The 21,074-nt window shown below is 53.1% G+C and overlaps 1 protein-coding gene across 1 annotated transcript in view; it reads right to left on the bottom strand.

Moving 5' to 3' along the window:
- The window catches only part of HHATL (hedgehog acyltransferase like), a 40,049-nt gene extending 21,431 nt beyond the window's left edge, over window positions 1–18,618 (bottom strand). The window contains exons 1-6 of the mRNA XM_045007779.1: window positions 18,562–18,618; window positions 10,344–10,489; window positions 7,363–7,430; window positions 6,667–6,780; window positions 4,735–4,929; window positions 2,788–2,997 (exon numbers count right to left, since the gene is read on the bottom strand). Of these exons, the coding sequence (XP_044863714.1) occupies window positions 2,788–2,997; window positions 4,735–4,929; window positions 6,667–6,780; window positions 7,363–7,430; window positions 10,344–10,449 (693 nt within the window). The 5' untranslated portion in view covers window positions 10,450–10,489; window positions 18,562–18,618. The remainder of the gene's footprint in view (window positions 1–2,787; window positions 2,998–4,734; window positions 4,930–6,666; window positions 6,781–7,362; window positions 7,431–10,343; window positions 10,490–18,561) is intronic.
- Between the last annotated feature and the right edge of the window lie 2,456 nt (window positions 18,619–21,074).

The raw sequence follows: 21,074 nt of genomic DNA on the forward strand, positions 1-21,074 counted from the left end.
ACTTTGAGAAGTTATTTACTGCACTGTGTGTCACTTATTGGAGACAGATAAGGCCCAGCCCTAAGATGCAAGAAGAGAATCCTCAATTCCTATTGACTTCATTAGTAGATGAGGGTGCAACGAAACCTCTCATCAGCAGGGTTTGAACCCAGAACCTCATGCATCAAAACACAGATCTCTACCATTGGAGACAAAATATAGCTCCGTTAGCTGGCAGCAACATCAGGCTGTACTCCTTGGTGTTGGGTCACCCCCTAGAGTGTGCTGCCACACTTATTTATGTTACCAGGGCACTCAGCACTTCATAGGAGGAGGTGCAGATGGAGAAAACAGTTTGGAGGCTGGGATTTGGCCACAGTTACATGGTGAGGCATAAGGCTGTCTGTAAACGACATGGCCTACACACACAAATCCAGTGACCATGTCGTCATCATGCAGTGCCACGATGAATCTGCACGATCAGCATTCTGGTTTAGTCTTCAAAACTAAAGAGACACTGTCAAGATGCAAAAGCCATTTTTGCCTGCCTTGCTAATACCAATACAGGGTGATAAGAGGGAGGAGTTTGTTAAGCCGTTTATTCTGTTTTATGTTATGTACTTCGCTTCACTTGGGCAATGAGGATACACTAGTCAGTTTCACTTGCTAGTTCTTCTGCCTCAGCACCAATACTGCCATGTTTGCAGTTCCATCCCTGCAGGGAAGCATTTACCAGCCCCATGTTTTCACTGAAATTTTTTTGAATTAATTACATGATTTCTATTTGCGTTAGGTTTTAGAGAATGTTTCTGGGTTCAGATCCTGAATTTTAGACCTCCACTTGACCGTGTTCCTTTAAAAGAAAATGAAAGGGGGCTGATTAATATTCCACGATCTGCTAGCATGCTGGCTGTGTTTGTGAGTGGATTTTTTCCTAGCCTTTTTGGGGGAGAAATGGGGGAAAAAAGAACTGGCGTGTCATTTTGTTGCCTTGCTAATATTTAGGTTTTGAATCATTTTAAAAGCAAAGCTGTGATAGGGAGGGTGAAAATGAGCGCGGTGCTGCTATGTTGCTTTGTGTTTAAATATCACATACTACACAGATGTCAGCTGGGTTCCCGCACTGGGAGTTCATCATCTCTTTCAGGTTTCAAGACCAAAAATACGGCAAAAAGAAACAGCATGTGCTTGTTCCAAGGCTTAACATTTCCACCTTATTTGGTGTCGTACTGAGTTGTGGGTTCTGTTTCTCCTTTTTGAACAGACAGTTGAGTATCAGCCAATGACTAGGATTACTGGGTAACTGCATACATTTGGAAGTTCTCCTTGCAAAGATAAGTTCTGTGTTGTACCAACATGTAACATATGTATGTGCATTAGTGTGTATATATAGATACACACGTGTACGTATATACAGACATAGGAGTATGATAGGAGGAGCAGGAGGAACCCATATATTTAGTTGCCAAGCCACTTCCCAGTATAAAAATTCATTTGTCTGTTTTTTATTTATTTATAGATAGATAAATGGCTTGATTTTTCTGAGCCTTAGAATATCTACATCTCCCGTTAACTTCAGTGAGGCTATGGGCACTCAGCACCTCTGAAAATCAGGCCTATATAAAATTTAGCTCTGTGTAGCTCGAAAGCTTGTCTCTCTCACCAACAAAAGTTGGTCCAATAAAAGCTATTACCTCCCCCACCTTGTCTCTCTAGACTGAAATTCTCTCTTATATGAAGGCTCATAGTGTCTGTCGGCTACAGCAGCTAGAGGGCGACGTGATCACGTGTCTTAGCCTGCCTAAGCAGGTCTGATGTTGCATCCAGTAGAGGGCAGTGTTGCACACATACATTGTGGGAGGACGGACAGACACAAAGATGCGACACACAAGGGACGCAAACATATAATGTGTCTAGTCCACCTTGGGGCCCACGTGGCAGCTGCACAATGTGTGAGCATGTGCACGTGGGGATAACTGCATGTACAAATGGGAAGTTGTAGGGGCAGCTAACTATCTGCACACCGCTGAGTACTTTGCAGGTGCAACTTCTGTCTGTCATCTAGGTTGTCATCTGGCCCCCCATAGTACCTCAGCTCCTCACAAACAATGAATTTATTCTTGCAACACCCCTAGGAATTAAAGAAGAATTATCATCCCCATTTTGAAGATGGGAAACAGACACAGAGAAATTTAGTCCCAAAGTTGCACAGTGAGTCAGTGGCAAAGCCAGGAATTGAACCAAGATCCTAGTCCAGTGACTTCACTGCAACACATTTCTTCACATATTTTCGGTAGAAACAGCTCAGCTGAAAACTTGAGCCAGTGGCGCTGAGTTTTAGAAACAGCTTCTTGTTTTGCATCGGAATTTTGTTCCTTCGCCTAATTGCAGGTGCAACTGATGTCACCTTGATGTTTAGCCACTGTTTAAAATTTGTGCTGAGCCCTGGCACCTCTGGGCTTGGCAGTTCATATCCCCGTCACCTCTGGGCTTGCTGCATCAGAATGTAAAAAAATTCTTTGAGCCCCAGCACCCTTTTTGTCTTGCTTTAAGCAGGGGGTTGGACTAGATGACCTCCTGAGGTCTCTTCCAACCCTAATCTTCTATGATTCTATGCTAAATTAAGCACTGTGTCTAGCTACCTGACTTGCGCCCTCAAATCAGGTAAGCATATGTGTAAATGAAACTGACTGTGCCAGCAATTATTTGTGGGAGTAAAACTACAGGTTCGAAGTGGGAGACTGGGCTGAGGATCCCTTTTAAAATCTGCCCCGTAAGATGTAAGGAGGAAAACCACAAAGCTAGTACCTGAGAGTAGAATCGATCAAAGGTCATGATGGGTCCGAAGAAAAAAAACGGGAGGTAGAAATTATATTTCAGCAGGTCAATGATGGAGTAAATCCCTTCCTTCCTCTCGGAGTTCTCCAGCGCAAAGCTCATGCAGCGCATGATGGTAAAGCCGCTTCCTCCATAAAACAGAACATCTTGAAGATCAAAAGTTCTTGTTACAAATCCATTCTAAACAAAAAAGAATAGTTACTATGTCATATGGCTGAAAAGGTCGTCTTCTGTGCAACTGCCTACAGTTGGCATCTTCTACGACCGAGTCTGGCTTCAGGTATGTTTCTCTATGAATGGCGCCTTACTTTCTGAGAGCGTAGCTGCATAGATTTTAAGACCAGAAAAGTACCATTAAAATTATCTAGTCTAACCTCCTGTATAACATGAGCCCTTGAACCTCACACACTAATTTCTGCACCAAGCCCATAATTTCCATTGAAGCTATAGCGTATATTTTGAAGAGACACCCAGTCTTGATGGAAAGACTTGAAGGGGTGGAGAACCCATCACCTCCCTAGGTAAATTGTTCCAGTGGTCAATTACCCTCGCTATTGAAAAAAAACTGCCCCTTATTTCTAGCTTGAATGGTCTGGCTCTTACAACCAGAAGGATCACAAAAACTCTAAGCTGAAATTCACCATTGTGCAGGAGTCTAGCACAAGGCCGAGGGTGCACATAAGAGCTCAATAGAGCACTGAAGGGGGTGTAGGTTTTGTGCTGGTCTTTGGAACAGGTGTGAATGTCACCCTTATAGAATATCACACACAGGGATGACTTCACCCAGTGCTGACCTGCAGCCACCTCTGGGGTGGAATGTGACCACTAGCCAGTCTATACAAATGGCTTGAATGGGAAATTGCAGCTGCGAAATTGCAAAGGGGCATTCAGATTGACAGAAAGTAATTCCCAGCGGTGGGACTGGGCCAAGGGAGCTCGGACTATCACCTTTACGTCTGCAAAACGTGCTACAGGAAATGGCTTGATGTGCAGAAGTGCTGAGAACCCAGAGCTTCTGTTTTCTCTAACGGGAATTGCGGGTGCTCGGCACCTCTGAAAATCAAGCCCTGATGGACTGTGGGTAGGCAGGACTTTGGTTTTAAGCCTTATAATACCCTTGTAAGGCAGAGAAGTATTACTGGTCCTGAGTCAGCAAGCTAATTAAGGAATATGCCTACCAGTAATTTAATAATAATAATATCCAGCTCTTCCATAGAGCTTTTCAGCCATAGATCCTGAAGCACCTTACCAATGCGTTCAATACCATTTTAAAAGATGGAGAAACTGAGGCACAAGGAGGGGAAATGATGCACTCAGAGTCACCCAGCTAACTCGATGCAGAGCCTGAGTCCCAGTCTAGAACCCTCTGCACCAAGTGTGCGCTGGGGCTATCACTACTTCCATGGGACTGCTCAGGTACTTAAGGGGGAGGGATAGCTCAGTGGTTTGAGCATTGGCCTGCTAAACCCAGGGTTGTGAGTTCAACCCTTGAGGGGGCCACTTAGGGATCTGGGGCACAAATCAGTACTTGGTCCTGCTAGGGAAGGCAGGGGGCTGGACTCAATGACCCTATGGGGTCCCTTCCAGCTCTATGAGATTGGTGCATCTCCATGTATTATATTACATTGCTAAACTGAAACAATTATAATCTCTGGGGATGTTGAGGCACAGACAGGCTAAATGACCTGCCTGAGGCCCCTAGCTCATCAGTGGCAGGGCCAGGAATAGAACCCAAGAGTCCTGGTTCCTGCTCTAGCCATTAGAGGATGTGCCTCCATACAGGTGGCTCTTCCTCAAATGTTTTAGTTTGACAAGAGCTATCAAATCATAGGCCCAAATACACTGGTGTGTGGCCAGGGCACGACCCTGGGAACAAAACCGAGCTGCGCGCTGGAAAGAAACCGGCTGCACACGTACCTGCCACGTGCTGAAAGGTTCCAGCCTGAAAGAGGCCAGGCAGCAAAGCCCGGCCGCAAAGCATAACCACCTCTGCTTAGCCAGTGCCACAGTGTAGAGCACAACGCAGTGAGAGAGGACAATCATCAGGTAGGCACGGCCCATGGTGCCCAGCACGGCCAACATCCCATAGAGCATGTAAACCACAGATCTGTGCTGTGAGAAAAGAGACCATGCGTCAGGCTGCCCCTGGGGGAGTCTAACACCCAGCGCCCACAGGCAACAGAACCCTGCCGCCCACTGCACCGCGGGGGTGCCAGGCAGGTACAGGGGGAGCAGGAACAGTTTCCTTTACACTAGAGCAGATCAGCGTATGTGGGTGGTTATTATTATTATTTTTAACATCCAGCCAAGATGGGGGAGTTTTCTGCCCCTCTCCTTGTTTGCATTAGTCCTCTTAGAATCACATCACCCTGGGAGCTTGTGTTCAGCTGATTATCCAGCAGGACCCCCAGGTTCTTTTCAGTTTTGCACCATTTGGGGCTTTTTCCAGGCATGTGCCACCATTCCTAGATGGGTGCCATCTTAACATCACTGACCTCAGCAGTGACACTCACACTGACTTCAGTGGGGCCAGGATTTCAACCAATAAGTTTCTCTTTCAGGTACTTATCTGCCTCCCATCACCCCGGCACCTCACAATCTTTAATGTCTTTATCCTCACAGCACCCCAGTGAGGTAGGGAAGTGCTGTTATGCCCACTTCCCAGGTGGGGAACGGAGCCACAGCGAGACGAAAGCCCGGATTGTAAAGGTATTTAGACACCTAACCTGTGTTGCAATTAATGGGAGTTAGGCACCAAAACACCTTAAAAATTTGGCCCTAATTGGCTTGCCCAAGGTCTCCTGAGTCGCAGGCTAGTACGCTAACCACTGGACCGTCCCTCCTCTCTGAGTTGCAATAACTGAGCCAGGAGGTCTCAGATTTGTGGATTTTTTATGACACTTTTTAGAAAAGGAAAACAAGGTTAATGAAATGTCCCGCCCCCCCACGCACAAGCAGCTGTAGTAAATAATGAGCAATGATCCTGCTTTTATGCATCTGCCCTGATTAAATGAGCGACGGACAAAGAGGTAGAAAACTATCCCCCAAAAGTGTGATTGAAAAAAACAACATTGTCTGGAAAGTCGAGAACCAAATAGTCCTTCAGCATCTCTCGGTCACAGCCACTCATGGCCTGATCACCCGCACCCAGCAATTGTTAGTTAGTTTTACTATGGTAGTGCCTAAGTGATAGACAGTCCCTGCCCTGGAAGGCTTTTAATGGGCCACACTTCGAAGGTCATTCATGGGGGGAGCCCCCTCTCCCATCAAATTCTCAATATACACAGATGGTTTTTGTGATATTGTCCAAAGTGCCAAGTATTTAGCTTCCACCCTGCCAGCGTGACTGTGGATTCTCTGTGGCCCAGCTGAGTTCTTTTGTCTTAGGCCTGGCCTAAACTAGAAAATGAGGTCAGCATAACTACATCACTGAGGGGGTGTGAAAAATCCACACCCCCCGAGCGGCGTCATTAAGCCGACCTAATTCCCTGTGTAGACGGTGCCAGGTTGACAGAAGAATTCTTCCGTCGACCTACCTCCTTCCTCTCAGGAGAACCCCTCCCGTCAGCGTAGGTAGTGTCTACACTGAAGTGCTAATGCGTCGCAGCTGTGCCGCTGTCACGTTTCGAGATAAACAAGCCCTGAGCCCCACAAGGGCGGGTCAGAGCATGAGGCATTTGCAGACCTTTAAAAAAGTCCCCTAGGTCCAAGGAATGTGCCCTGTGAACAGTGTTTATTGGAATCGTAAATGACGCCATCACTAGTTAAGCAAGGAAAGGGATCTGTGTTTGCCCTGCACTACCATGTGCGCCCCTGTCTGGGCATGTCTGGGGAATGGCCCTTGCTCACCTGAGGAGCCACCATGGAGCAGATCTTGGCGAACAGGATGTGCCCTGAAAGGGCAAAGATGATGATGTTCCTGAATGAGGTGAACCACATCGCCCACTCAAAGTCAGCTGCGTCCTGTCAGAACAGAGCCACGTCAGCACGGACAAGCCACGGAAAGGCTACTGCAGTCGCTGCAAGGCCCCCTAATCTCTGACTTCCTGCTTAGTAACCCTCCTCCCCCCTAAGCCTTCAGCTCCCCAAAATGTCCTTCTCTATCAGATAGCACAGATACAGCACCTGCTCCTTCTCGGTGCTGGAGGCCCTTTACTTCCATTGACTTCAACAGGAGTCGAGGGCACTTGGCACCTCACAGGATCAGGCCCACAGTTCAAGTTATTTTCCTGCCCTTTCTACCATCTGTTGATTTCAAAGGATGTTAGCTTAGCTCTAGCAACCCTGTATGGGCTCTGCTGGGATCACTTGTGTCTCTAGGTGCACGTAAAGGCCATGCACGCTTGCTGTGTTGCGTAAATAATATATTCCTTAGCGAGTGAACTTTTAATTGATGACACGGTCGTTCCGACAAGCAGCAGAAAGGTTCGCGCGGACTGTGCAGAGAGACCCGAGCGGCGGAAAAGTCAGGGCCCTTTTTTTGGTAGCTGGCAGCCTTGGTGGTGGTACTTTAAGCAACCAGTGTCCCGCTGTTGGGTTACTTACCATTTTCCTGCCGAAGTAATGCCAGCCCGGCTTTATGCCCTGCCGAAAGGCTTTTCTGTTCACATTATCTGCAAAAGAACAGGTGTTACCCGGGGAGAAACCACTCTGATGCGGAGACTGTCTTCTGTACGCAGCCCAAGGCCGCAAAGCACTTAGGCACGTGCTTCACTTTGAGCTCATGCGCAGCTCCCATTGAAGCCACTGCACTCGCTTACAGTGGAGCACGCGCTCCAGGGCGTTGCTGAGTCAGGGCCTGCGCCGTGATGCTGCAGCACTTCTTCCCCGTGATTGGTCAGCACAGGGGACGAGCATCGGGGTAAGCAGGGGAGGGGTTTTCCCCAGGTTAGCTGCCTCTTTCTGGTAGATGGGAGGAGAAAAAGCAGCTGAGGTTTTCAAAAGTGACCGGGCGTGGGATTTACTGCGTGGCTTCTGCTGGAACGAACCTACAGGGGCAAGGTTGCAGAAGATTGACGAGGAGCTAAGTGGCGGACCAAGCATGTGACTGAATATGAAATCATAGAATCATAGAATATCAGGGTTGGAAGGGACCTCTGGAGGTCATCTAGTCCAACCCCCTGCTCAAAGCAGGACCAATCCCCAGACAGATTTTTGCCCGTGAGCGGAAGATGCAGGCCGTTCAGTGAACTTTGCCTGATAGACCCTGCCAAGATATGGTTTAGTACCGGTCAGCATATTTTTGTCTGTAAACAAGTCAGTTTATATAATATGTACAATTTATGAATGTAGCCAGCTGTTGACCCCGTATAACCCTGAGATAAGCGCCGGGGATATAACATCGCAGAGAACTCCCCTTGGCGGAGTCCTGCCTGGCCAGCTGTCCCGAAGGGCCAGAGTCCCCCGCAGCCCCTCCGCGCGCCTCAGGGACTCCGCACGCAGCTTGGAGTGAAAGTTCTTCCCTCAGTGAAGCCTTGCGTATTATTCTCGGGCTCATGCTTTCACCAGCACCTCAGCCCCCCTTGTGGGCACAGAACGGGAGCTGTGTAGCTACAGCTCTTCTTCCCCTTTGAAAAATCCCACTCAACCCAAGGAGCCATCTCCGCCATCACTCCAGCTCTTTCGAGTCGCCCCCTGAGCACTTAGGGTGGGGTACTTCTGGGGGTGCCAGACAGCTTCTCTGTTACCCCTCGTCATAACTATAAAGGGAAGGGAACAGCCCTCCTGTGTACAATACTATCAAATCCCTCCTGGCCAGAGACACCAAAATCCTTTTACCTGTAAAGGGTTAAGAAGCTCAGGTCACCTGGCTGACACTTGACCCAAAGGACCAATAAGGGGACAAGATACTTTCAAATCTTGGTGGGGGGAAGGCTTGTGTTTGTGCTCTTTGTTTTGGGGGTTGTTCGCTCTTGGGACTAAGAGGGACCAGACATCAATCCAGGCTCTCCAAATCTGTCTGAACAAGTCTCTCATATTTCAAACTTGTAAGTAACAGCCAGGCAAGGCGTGTTAGTTTTATCTTTGTTTTCTCAACTTGTAAATGTTCCTTTTGCTAGAGGGTTTACCTCTGTTTGCTGTAACTGTGAACCTAAGGCTAGAGGGGGTTCCTCTGGGCTCTTTGAATCTGATTACCCTGTAACGTTATTTTCCATCCTGATTTTACAGAGATGATTTTTACCTTTTCTTTAATTAAAGTTCTTCTTTTAAGAACCTGATTGATTTTTCATTGTTTTAAGATCCAAGGGTTTTGGATCTGTGTTCACCAGGACTAATTGGTGAAGGTAAACTCTCAAGCCTACCCAGGAAAAGAGGTGTAAGGACTTCGGGGGAGGAGGGGAGGAATTAGTCTAAAATCTGCCCAGGAAAGCGGGGGGTGGTTAGGGACTTGGGAAATATTTGGGGGAAGGCAGAGTTCCAAGTGGCTCTCCCCTGATTTGGAACACACTTGGTGGTGGCAGCTTACTGTAAACCTAAGCTGGTAAATAAGCTATGGGGGCTTTCATGAGGGTCCTCACATCTGTACCCTAGAGTTCAGAGTGGGGAAGGAACCTTGACATCCCTACAGCCAGCCCATAAGGGACCAATCATAGGAGGTGCTGAGCACCTGCAGCTCCCATGGGATTTGGGAGTGGAGCCACTCTTCTGAAACCTATGGGCCTGATCCAAAGCCCACTGAAGTCATTAGAAAGAGCTTCATTGATTTCAGTGGGCTTAGGGGAAGGTTCTCGGTCAGCTGATTGGATTGCTCCTTGGTCCATCAAGGCAGTATTAGTCTCAGTCATAGCTATGCCCAGTTAACTGTGTGGATTTAGGGTTTAGCTGGAGGGGGCTGGCATGACCACCCTCAACCTGAAGCCCCCTGATTATGCTTCAGACAGATACATCATAGGCAGCAGCAGTCCAAGCGTCACCTGCATCACCCCACCAATGTGCTTCAGACTCAACCCAGAATGATCATCCCTACGAGGGTTGTTTGCACTGCTAAAGGAGCCAGAGGAAAGGAGCAAAGACCAAAGAGCCTCCAACAAGGGATTTCTCCAACATCCTGCCCCTGCCCTGTTTGAGGAACCATCATGAGATGATACGCTGTAGATAGGAAGAATTGGGAGCGCTCATAGGGGGAGGGGGACCCAGCCGTCAGCAGTGCTGTGGTCTGGTGTTCCATAAAAAGATGTGCTGCGTTGCTGACGAGCAGAGCCCTTGAAGATAATGTATCGGCCTGGCTAGGACGTTGACAGAGGGGCTTTGCCACTTCTTTGTGCCTGATGTCGCCATTCACATCTGTGCCCAGTGAGCGTGGAACACAGCATTTCACACCTACTTTGCTCAGGTGTAAGTGACTCACAAGGTCATTCTCAGCAGAGAATCAAGTCCAAGAGCTTTATACTTATGATTATAAGAAAAAATATTGCAAATGGGTGGAAATTGGGCTCCTTCTGAATTCTGGATTGTAAGAATACCTGTTTGGAATACACCTACCATTTACACACCCACACCTGGCTAGCTTGGATTAGGAAAATTACCTCTCGATGCGTCGAAGATCCCATTTCCACTGTACACCACCGCACAAGTCAAGATCAGAGCGTAGAACCCCAGCTCATAACTCGGTAACACTGCTTTAATACCCATGTTGGTGGGTTACCACCCTAACAGACAAGGGTCTCCAGATCTGGCAGAGAAAAAAAGGAAAGGAAAAGTTTGGTGTCCATAGTTACTCACACCCACATGGTGTGTGGGATCTCATTATGCGTGAATGACTTGAAATTGGAGGGTTGGATCCATTTTGTCGTCTTTTGTCTGCAATGTTCTACCAGGGGACGGGCTCCTTTACCTACCACCCCTGGGCTGACATATCCTTCTACTATCCTTCCTGAACAAGAAAGAGATTTTCCTCAGCCCTGTGATTCCAGCCTGCCTTTATTTTTCGAACACAGTAGCTGCTAAACTCAACACACGAATGGTCCATCTATTCCACTCCGTCTCCAGCAGACCACGTGACCGTAGAAACCAGAGGGGCTATTCGGTCATGTGTTTGCTCTTTCTGATGGAGCAGCGTTGCTCCTTACAGCGCTTGGGCCAGCCTGGTTTTAAATATCCCAGGGGATAGGATTCACCTCATTATCCGATATGATATCACGACTCTAATGCGCCTCACCACTGCAAAATCCCCTTGCAGTCAGTCACTGCCAATGCCGCCCTCTGCTGGGAGCTAGCGCGGTCAGTGGCACATTGCATTCAGCGCCGTAGTGTTGCAGAGCACTTGGCTGTTACCCCTTTCCCCCAGGCCGGGGCTGATCGGCTTAGGCCATCTTCCTCACCTGGGGATGGCCAGGCAGTGAGCCACAGCAGAACCCCACCCTACAGCCACCTTATGCCATTGCAAAGTAACAGCCTCTCTGCCACCCCTTCCCAGCTGCTCGGAGGGAGGAGGTCCCCTGTTTTGTCTCCCCCCTCCTGTAGACTAGCTCCAGCCACTACCTCATTTACTGCCCCCTGGATGGTACTTTTCATCCCTAGATCTCAGGGCTCTTTGTACTAGAGGGCAGGTATCATCGTTGCCCTGGCACAGAACCCAGCTCACCTGACTCCCAGTCTAGTGGATAATCCTCTGGACCATGCTGCTTTCTTATATGAGTATTGAGTACTTCTGGGTTACAGGCAGAGGCCATGGAACACCTATCTAATGGATGGATATTGCGGGAGCCTTGAATTATATGTACCTCAGAGAACCACAGGCTGGGATTCCCTGCCTCAGGAGATTACATTGCTTGGCCTCTGGCCACTTCCTTTCATTTAAACCATCTCCCCGCTACTCACCTGTGTTGGTGCTTTTCCTTGCAGAGGACTTGCCACAATGAAGCTAAAGATCACAAACCCGCGGCTGGGAAATCGTCTAGGCACAGACATTGTTTTCGAAGGCACGTAGGACTGTGTGTGTCCAGGGCACGCCCTGTGGCGATGCCCCTCCCACAGTATGCTGGCACCGGAAGCGGACTGCAGTCCTCTGTTCCCCACAGGGGCAGACAGGCATGGAGCGTGAAAGGGTCACAGCTGAAACCTTGGCCAGCACTGGGGATTTTAACCTGGGACCTCCAGAGCCGGGCTCTCTGCTAGTGCTGTAACAGAGTCACCATCCTCTGTGACTCAGGCACAGATGGGAAACTGTGACTGGCGCACGATAGAGGGATCATGCAGGAGAGTCCTGACCTAGGCAGGATTCTTGCACTAAACACTGAAGTCAGGGAGCGCTGTAGGGAGCTGAGCCATTCTAAAAAAAGGGGCCACTAGTGTAGGGGCTAAGGCATGTTTTTTGGTGCCTAACGTTGGCGATCAAATGTGGAAACGCTGGCCATTCCGCTTAGCCTGGGGTTCCCCAGAACTACTCGGGGCGGGGTCTGGTGGGTAAAACCCCCTGAACAGGACTGAATCTCTTGTGCCAGGGCCTGTGTTTCTCTGTGTCCGTGCAGCACCTAGAAGGATGGGGCCCTGATTTCTGATTGGGGCCTTTAAGATGCCATAATACAAATAATAAATTACAAAAGTCTGGGTAGTTTAAGCTGTATCGGGAAATTGGCAGAGAGCTATGCTCTGCTACTCCCTTTCCGCTTCATTGGCTGGTTCTGTGTTAGTAAGTCCCATGGCAAGACACTCCTACATAGGGGAGGGATAGCTCAGTGGTTTGAGCATTGGCCTGCTTAAACCCAGGGTTGTGAGTTCAATCCTTAAGGGCGGCCACTTAGGGATCTGGGGCAAAAATCAGTACTTGCTCCTGCTAGTAAAGGCAGGAGGCTGGACTTGAAGACTTTAAGGCCAGAAGGGACCATCATGACCATCTAGTCTGACCTTCTGCACATTGCAGGCCACAGAATTTCACCCACCCACTCCTGTAACAGACCCTTAACCTCTGGCTGAGTTACTGAAGTCCTCAAATCATGATCTGGAGCAGGGGTCCCAAACAAGCGGCTTGTGCCCGCCCCCCTGGCCTACCTCCAGGCTAGGGGTGGGCAAACTACAGCCAGGGGATTGCCCCCCCTCGAGCCCCGTGCCGCTCCCTGAAGCGGCTGGCATCACATCCCTGCAGCCGGGGGCGGCGGTGGGGGGAGGAGGGAGGCAGAGGGCAGCGTCCTTGTGCTGCCCTGGCTTCCAGGCACCACCCCCTCGCAGCTCCCATTGGCCGGGAACCGCACCGGGAACCGCGGCCAATGGGAGCTTCGGGGAGGTACCTGGAGGCGCAGCCAGCAGCATGCGGAGCCCTGCGTCCCCCGCCCCCAGGGGCCACAGGGACATGGTTCCAGCTACTTCCCAGAGTGGAGCGGGGCCGGGACCGGCAGCCAGCCCTGGCCCTGGTGTGTCCAGGGCTCCACCCTGGAGCCCGAAGCCCTCCTGCACCCAACCCCCTGCAACTCCCTGCCCTGAGCCCCCTGCTGCATCCCACACCCTTTCTGCACCCCAACCCCCTGCCCTGAGCCCCCTGCCGCATCCCACACCCCTTCTGCACCCTGAGCCCTCTGCCTGCACCCCAACTCCCTGCTGCACCCCAACCCCGTGCCCTGAGCCCCCTGCTGCATCCCACACCCCTTCTGCACCCCAACCCCCTGCCCTGAGCCCCCTGCCGCATCCCACACCCCTTCTGCACCCTGAGCCCCCTGCCTGCACCCCAACTCCCTGCTGCACCCCAACCCCGTGCCCTGAGCCCCCTGCTGCATCCCACATCCCTTCTGCACCCTGAGCCCCCTGCCTGCACCCCAACCCCCTGCTGCACCCCAACTCCCTGCCCTGAGCCCCCTGCTGCATCCCACACCCTTTCTGCACCCCAATTCCCTGCCCTGAGCCCCCTACCTGCACCCAAACCCCCTGCTGCACCCCAACTCCCTGCCCTGAGCCCCCTGCCTGCACCTCAACCCCCTCCTACACCCCAACCCCCTGCCCTGAGCCCCCTGCCGCATCCCACACCCCTTCTGCACCCTGAGCCCCCTGCCTGCACCCCAACCCCCTGCTGCACCCCAACTCCCTGCCCTGAGCCCCCTGCCTGCACCTCAACTCCCTGCTGCACCCCAACCCCGTGCCCTGAGCCCCCTGCTGCATCCCACACCCTTTCTGCACCCCAATTCCCTGCCCTGAGCCCCCTACCTGCACCTCAACCCCCTCCTACACCCCAACCCCCTGCCCTGAGCCCCCTGCCGCATCCCACACCCCTTCTGCACCCTGAGCCCCCTGCCTGCACCCCAAACCCCTGCTGCACCCCAACTCCCTGCCCTGAGCCCCCTGCCGCATCCCACACCCCTTCTGCACCCCAATCCCCTGCCCTGAGCCCCCTGCTGCACCCCAATCCCCTGCCCTGAGCCCCCTGCCACACCCTCATGCACCCTCAGGGGGCAGGGAGGGGGCAGAGATGGGGTGGGGACTTCCGGGAAGCGGTTGGAGTGGGGGTGAGGAAGGGGTGGGAAGAGGCGGGGCCTCATGGAAGGGGTGGAGTGGGGGGCAGGGCGGGGTGTGTGTGTCAGTGATGTGGCCCTCTGGCCAATGAACTAGCCCTCATGTGACCCTCGTGGTCACTTGAGTTTGAGACCCCTGATCTAGAGATGTCAAGTTACAGAGAATCCACCACTTACCCTCATTCAAACCAGCACGTGACCTGTGCCACATGCTGCAGAGGAAGGAAAAAAGCCCCCAGGGTCTCTGCCAGTCTGACCTGGGGAAAATTCCTGCCCGACCCCAAATTGGGCAATCAGTTACACCCTGAGCATGTGGGCCGGACTCAGCAGCCAGCCGCCGATGAACCAGAGGCAGGGGAGCCGAAAGGCTCATGGCTCAGGCAGGGAGATGGGCTTAGCTGGAAGCCACCCTGGGCTACCTGGCAGGGAGATGCAGAAAACACGGATCGGCAGAGGAGCAGTTAATCCTGTGGACTCAGTAACATTAGCAGAGTGAACTTTAAAGGGGCTCAGGAAGGGGCCTGCATGTGTGAGCAGCAATAAAAAAACAACCTCTGGCGGCCCCTGATTTAAAGTCTGACTTGTAAAGCTTTTGCCTCTGGCGGGTTATTTTTTTTTCTTTAATTTTACTGAATTTTTAAAAGCTGGAGCCTCCCTTTGATCCAATAAAGGCAGCTCAGTCACGGCACCAAAAGCGCAGGTCAACCCGCGGCTTGGCTTGGTGAAGGGGTTCACCTAAGGCCCAGTCCGAAGCCCAGTGACGTCCACAGGAGCCTTCGGACCTGGTCTGAACCCTCCTTCCCATTCAGCCCAAATGCGGCGGAAGGCAGGAGGGGCCAGTGGTTAGCCTAGAATGTGCAAGGCCTGATGTCAGGTTCCTCCTCTGCTGCAGGTTTCCTGTGTAGCCTTGGGCAAGACTTTCAGCGCTATATCCACGGCCACGCTCAGTCCAACATCTAGGTGCCCCCGAGCGCCTCAAAATTCCCGCTCAGCCGCAAACTAAACTAATCCCAACTCTCCTCCAGGAACAGCCCCCTAGGCAACCTAAGTGTCTGCTAATGGGCCTGGACAAAGCCACCTCAGGCCTGGCGCTGCCTCGTCGCTCAGCACCGAGGTCGTGCCTATGGCCTTTCTCCGACGACGCCTTCCCCTGGGTCGCTCGCCTGCAGGTGTGCTCAGAGCACGGGACAGGCCGGGCACCAAAGGCTGCCGGGGGCAGTCAGATGAGGAATTTCTGGAGCAGGCGGGCTGTGTGCGTACATCCCATTGTACCCCGGGGTTCGCACACTCCCTCGGAGCGAGGCGACTCAAGTTTGAAGCCCCAGTCTGGAGCAGAGCCACGAGCCTGACCCTCCCGCATGCCAGCAGCGTGCCCTAACCACCAGGCAATAGGCTGCCTTCTCTTTCTCACCCGCTCGCTCACCTCAGGCAGTGAACGGGAAGCTTCAGCAGGAGAGAGGAATACCTGAGGGCCCAGCACTTTGGGCAGTCAGCTGGAAGATCTGGGTTCAAATTCTGGCTCCAGAGAAGGCAGAGCAGGATTGGAAAACAGGACCACCGCTTCCCAGCTGAGTGCCTACCCACCAGGTTACGGGCTATCACAGGGCTCTCTGCCACGGGAGACAGGACCAATCTGGCTTAGGCTCCTGCCTGCTGGAGGGTTTACAGCTAAGAAGCCCAAGCAGAGGAAGGTGCCTCCCTCCAACCCAGAGCTAAAAGCCTTAGCTACCCTGGAGGAGGGGTGCTTAGGCTCCACCCAGTGCCTGTGCATTTCCCGCTGGCTTGTTTCAGCAGCACCCCACCCAGCTTGCTGGCATCTGTGCCGCGCATTCTGTGTCCCCCTACAGTGCCTGGGGATGCCGGCTCAGGGCTGTGAATGCCACGGGGCACCTGGAAGCTAGCTGTTGTGGTGGTGAGCGCTGGGACGCCTGCGTCCCCTTGCGGGGAGAGCCCTTGCTGTCTCCATGCTCCTCTGCCCACCGGTTAAATGGGGCCAGTGGCATTTTCCTGCCGCCCCGTGGGGCGGTGAGGAGGAATGAAAGACTGCGAGATGCTCCGCGTGTGCAGCTGGAAGCGCAGAGTGGCAACGATAGGGTGGCCAGGTGCCCGATTCTCAACCGGGAAGTTGGGTCGAAAAGGAACCTGACAGTGTCCGATCAGATTTACTGACAGGACACCCAAAGTCCGGTTACTGTGAGCAGGGGAGGCACCGGGTCATCACCTCCTACCTCCATTGGGCGGCTGCAGCTTCCAGCCCCAGCTCCACAGGCAAGTCCCTCCTGACCCGGGCAGGAGGATTGGGGGTGGGAGGGGCAGAGGAGTGGAAGGGGCGGGGCCTCAGGGGGACGAGGCGGGGCAGGGGAGGTTCCGCACTCCTGCTGGAGTGTCCGGTTTTTAAATTTTACCAAGTTGGCAACCCTGGGCAACGAACCGGGGATAGCGGGGGGAAGAGGGTCATCTCCGGGCCTAGGCCAGGCAGGAAAGAGGAGTCAAAGAACCTGCTGAGAAGTGATGCTGACGGGAGATGATGCAAAGTCGCTGTAGTTTGGGCTGACGCCGCTGGAAGCCTGGGTTCAGTCCCAGGCACCTCCTTCCCAGAGCAAGAGGAGGCCGCCTACACTCATTCCCAGGCTTTGCTCCTGGGAGAGTTGCCATGGGCCTCGGGTACTCCTCAGCGTGTATCTGCGCGTGGGGGTGACATGGGCTAATGGTCTCCAAACAATTGCCATGAAGAAAGGCCAAGGAGACTGGCCGGGCATCCCACGGGGGGCGAATGAGGGGTCTGGCTGGGGAAACGGGCATTCAGCTGGAATAGCAGGCTGGGCTTCCTGGCAGCGAGGTGGCACAGTCTCCCAAGGGATGGGCACGTTCACAACCAGACGAAAGCCCCGGGGAATACAGCGAGGGCACGGTCAGGGGGATTCAGCGCCCTAACACGGCAGCTGTTTTCCAACGCTGGTTGCCGTGACGCTGCAGTGAGGCTTTTGCGGTTTTGTCCCTTATGCAAGAGCAGGACGGTATCTGGGCCCAATTCTGTCCCCCGGGGTCCCCTGTGGCCTTCAGTGGTGCTGCCGGGGAGGTTGCATGGGTATAAACCAGGGTCGACTTTGGCCCCTGCTGCAGTGATCACAATGAACTGAATAGTGCTGCCTGGTTACTGTGACCCATGCAGAACCCACTGCTAGCTGGAGATGGTGTATTGGCGGCTGGATGGCCCCCGCCAATCACTGAGTGGCCTGGATCATTACAATAGGGTCCTGTGCCTTTGCTCTTCTGAGACCAGGTCAGCACTGACATTGCACTTGTCAGCCACGCAGCTCAACATGCCCCGCAAAGGTCAGCACCACTATCCCACTTGGCAGGTAGGGAAACCGAGGCACAGCACAGGGAAGTGACTTGCCCAAGAGCCAGGAGTAGAACCTGGATCGATTGAGTCCCAGTCTGGTGCACTAGCCACTAGGCCCCATTGTGTGTCATCCTGCCTGCCGTGCAAGACCACGTCTTATGATCAAAGTGCCTTTGCTTTGCACTGTCTAGTTTTAACCCACTCGGAGGGTGTGCTTGGTGTTTTGTTCCGCATTGTGGATATCTCGTTAAGCAGCCCCCGCCCCCTCTCTCAGCAGGACTTCAGCCACTGTGCACTTACAGGGTGTTTTTCAAGGTGTTGATCCCAGCAGGGCCGGGTGGGAGAAGGTTAATGGAGCAAAGTTATGTAACCGGGAATGCAGTGCCCCCGAAGCTGGTGTGAGGCCGAGGTGGGAAAAAGCCTCGGTCTGCAGAACACGGAGCCCTTTCCAAATTTAGCTGAGCGATTGCCCTGCCTGCAGCTGCAGGCCTCTGCGACAGCCCAGGGTGCCTGTCCTTGGCTGCAGTGGGGCAGGTAGGTGAGTGCACAAACCCATGCACAGGTAGCTAAGCGTGCCCATCTCCCTGCTCCGCTCCACACCTGGGAGGCACGCGGATGTGCTAGGGGATGTGCACTTTGCCCGCTGTGTCCACAGATTATGGTTGCGTTACCGATACTTCTGCACTGTGGCTGAATCTTGTTGCAAGAGGTCGCTCTTACATACAGCGCTTGCGCCCTGGCCAGTGAAAGCAACCCGTCCTCACGTCCCATCCACCGCAGCTGCAGTTAACAGTAGGCTCCGGCCACAGACACAGCAAGACATTCAGCTCAGCCGCGCTGCCAGGGCCGGGTGGCAAACACAATGCAAGAAGGGGCGAGCTCGCGCCAGGCAGCTAAGTCGTTTAACAATGACCCGATTTACTCGCCTCCTTTTGGAACATGCATTTCCCTGCAACTGACCTTGTCAAGCGGTTGGCACAATGCAGCACCAGCCCGGCGCTCAGAAGTGAAGCAAAGCAGGGGGACGGACGATTCCTTTGGAAATCTGGATCCCAGCACGGTAAGTTGGGTGGGAAGGAAGCAATAGCAAGTTGTCCTTCCGCTAAGGCATCTGTCTGTCCGTCCGGTGGCTCTTGGGTTCTTGGCTGCCAGTCCCCCCCGGGGTGGATCTCTGGAGTGAGTTGAGCTGGGAGTAGAGTGCAGCAGGCTGGAGATAGTTTTATTTTAGATCAGCACTACCGAGGGGGGTTGGTTCAGAAGCTGCCTGTCAAACAGCAGCAGCAAAAGTTAATTCAGGGCAAGTGGGGGAGGCTGGAGGAGGGAGACGTGGAGGCAGGGCTGGCAGCCTAGGGCGACAGGCTGGGCATGAGCCAGCTGGATATCAGGTCCCTTCTCGCACTGGGAGCTGGTTAGAGTTTTACCTCCAGGCTTCTGGGTCAGTGGTATCAAATCGCTGCCCCGGCCGTGGTGTTTCTAGGGCAGAGAGTGTTATGGCAGCCTGACCTTGCGAGACAGGCTCACGTCCGGGCTAACCAGCCCACCACATTCACCCGGCGGCTCAGCAAAAGGCCTTTAGCTCGCGTCGTACCACGGGCACAGATTGAGGTCCCCACCCTGGGATGCATTTTGTAAGGGTAGAAACCTGCTAGGGTGACCAGATGTCCCGATTTTATAAGGACAGTCCCGACTTTTGGGACTTATCTAGGCTCCTAATAACCCCCACCCCCGGCCCGATTTTTCACACTTGCTGTCTGGTCCCCCTAAAGCCTGCGCCCAGGCGGAGCCCAGTTAACTTCAGTGGGTCCGGGCGTGGGTGCAGGGAATGTCTGTGCAGAGGAGGGTGCAGGGTCGGGGCCTTATCTGCTTACCCAGGGATGCTGGGACTTCCCGCAGTTTGGAATTGGACTTTTCTATGCCTGCGTAATCTAGCCTGGTTCCGGCCTCCATTGTGGCCCAGACACTCACAGACACAGGAGCCCAGGGGGCACAGGAGCCCAGCTCTGAATTCACGCACCTGAAACCCCCAGGCGCTGGGAGCCTGTGGATCAGACCCTGCATCAAGCAGGGGAAAACCGTTCCAGAATGGCCTCTCCAGCACTGAAATGGCCAGGGCCAAATGCAACTTGGGAGCCAGACCAATAACTGCTCGGACGCTGTGTCAGCTTCCCCCGCGGCTGAACCTGGCCCAGAAAACGCCAGCTGCCAGTGCCGGTGTCAACGCCGGCCTCAACGCAGCCCTGCCATCTCCTCTGCCGCCGCGGCTTCGGTCTCTTCCGAGGAGCAGCCAGGCAGGATATTAGAAGTGACAGGACCCAAGCAAGCCACGCGCCCCCCGGGAGCAGCTTTGCAAAGTGAGCACTAAGGGACTGAACAGCGCAGTGGCTAAGCCAGGAGGAGCCAGGAGAAGGGAAATGCTCCCATGCTGCGTATCAATTGAAAGCGGCCAGACTAGGGTGTGGCTTCTCACCTGAGGCTCAGGGAAGGGATTAATAGGTGCACATTGGGATGGGTAAACAGGTTTGGAGGTGATAAGAGCCTTTCCCCCTTCCTGCACCTTAGCTCTCCCCAGTCCTTTGGCCGTTGTTGCCGGCACTTCTAGCTTCTCTTTGGCACTTCAGGCGCCAAAAATCTCCCTTGGAAGCTTGCTGTCCAGAGCACATTTCCAGGCCAATGACCAGCAAGAAGTAATGCTAGAGCTTATACAGTGCTTCAGCTATAGGCATCAAAAGTGGGTAGATATTATAATTGCCGTTATACAGATGGGGAAACTGAGGCACGACACTGCAAAGTGACTCGTCCAAGATGTTGCAGCGAGTCAGTAACTGAACCCAGGCTGCTTGATTCCCAGGCAGGCCCCCTGATCATGGGCCCTCACTTCCACCCGCCATTGAAATGCACCAGAAAGCCAGTTCTTAACTCTCTCTCTAAGCTACTCCTCCTGCAGCCCTTGGAAGGTCCATAGAGAGGGGAGAGGAAAGCCGCTTGAGCTGTGCCCCAGCCTCCACTTTGAGGCGCTAGATAAAAGGTCAGAGCTGTAAGTGCCCGGGATGCGAGTTACTACCAGAGTCAAGTGAACTTTCCCTTCCAGAGGAGGAAGGTCCTGGAGGCGTCTCACATTTCAATGGCGTCTCCAGAATGATGACATCTGCCCCTGCTGTTCCATTCTTAGTGTGAGCCAGCCCGATCCGCCTCTCTGAGGATCACTGTTTGGATGCTACATATTCTTTAGTTTCTTATTTGGCCACCCAGCTGCACAGACAGCAGGTTTGGGACTGATTTGGGAGGATCAAAAGCTTCTGTGTCTGTCTGGGCTCTCTGATCCCCAGCACTGTCGGGAGGACAGGGATGTGATTGCGAGCTGGAGAGGTACCGCCATAGAAACTGGAACAAAACTGGTGCTGATTTCATGGCTTTCCCTTCCCTCCCACACATCTCCTGCCAGCGGTCTGCAGTACGTGGCGCATGGGAGTGGA

Source organism: Mauremys mutica, chromosome 2, assembly GCF_020497125.1.
Source record: "Mauremys mutica isolate MM-2020 ecotype Southern chromosome 2, ASM2049712v1, whole genome shotgun sequence".
Taxonomy (NCBI): domain Eukaryota; kingdom Metazoa; phylum Chordata; order Testudines; family Geoemydidae; genus Mauremys; species Mauremys mutica.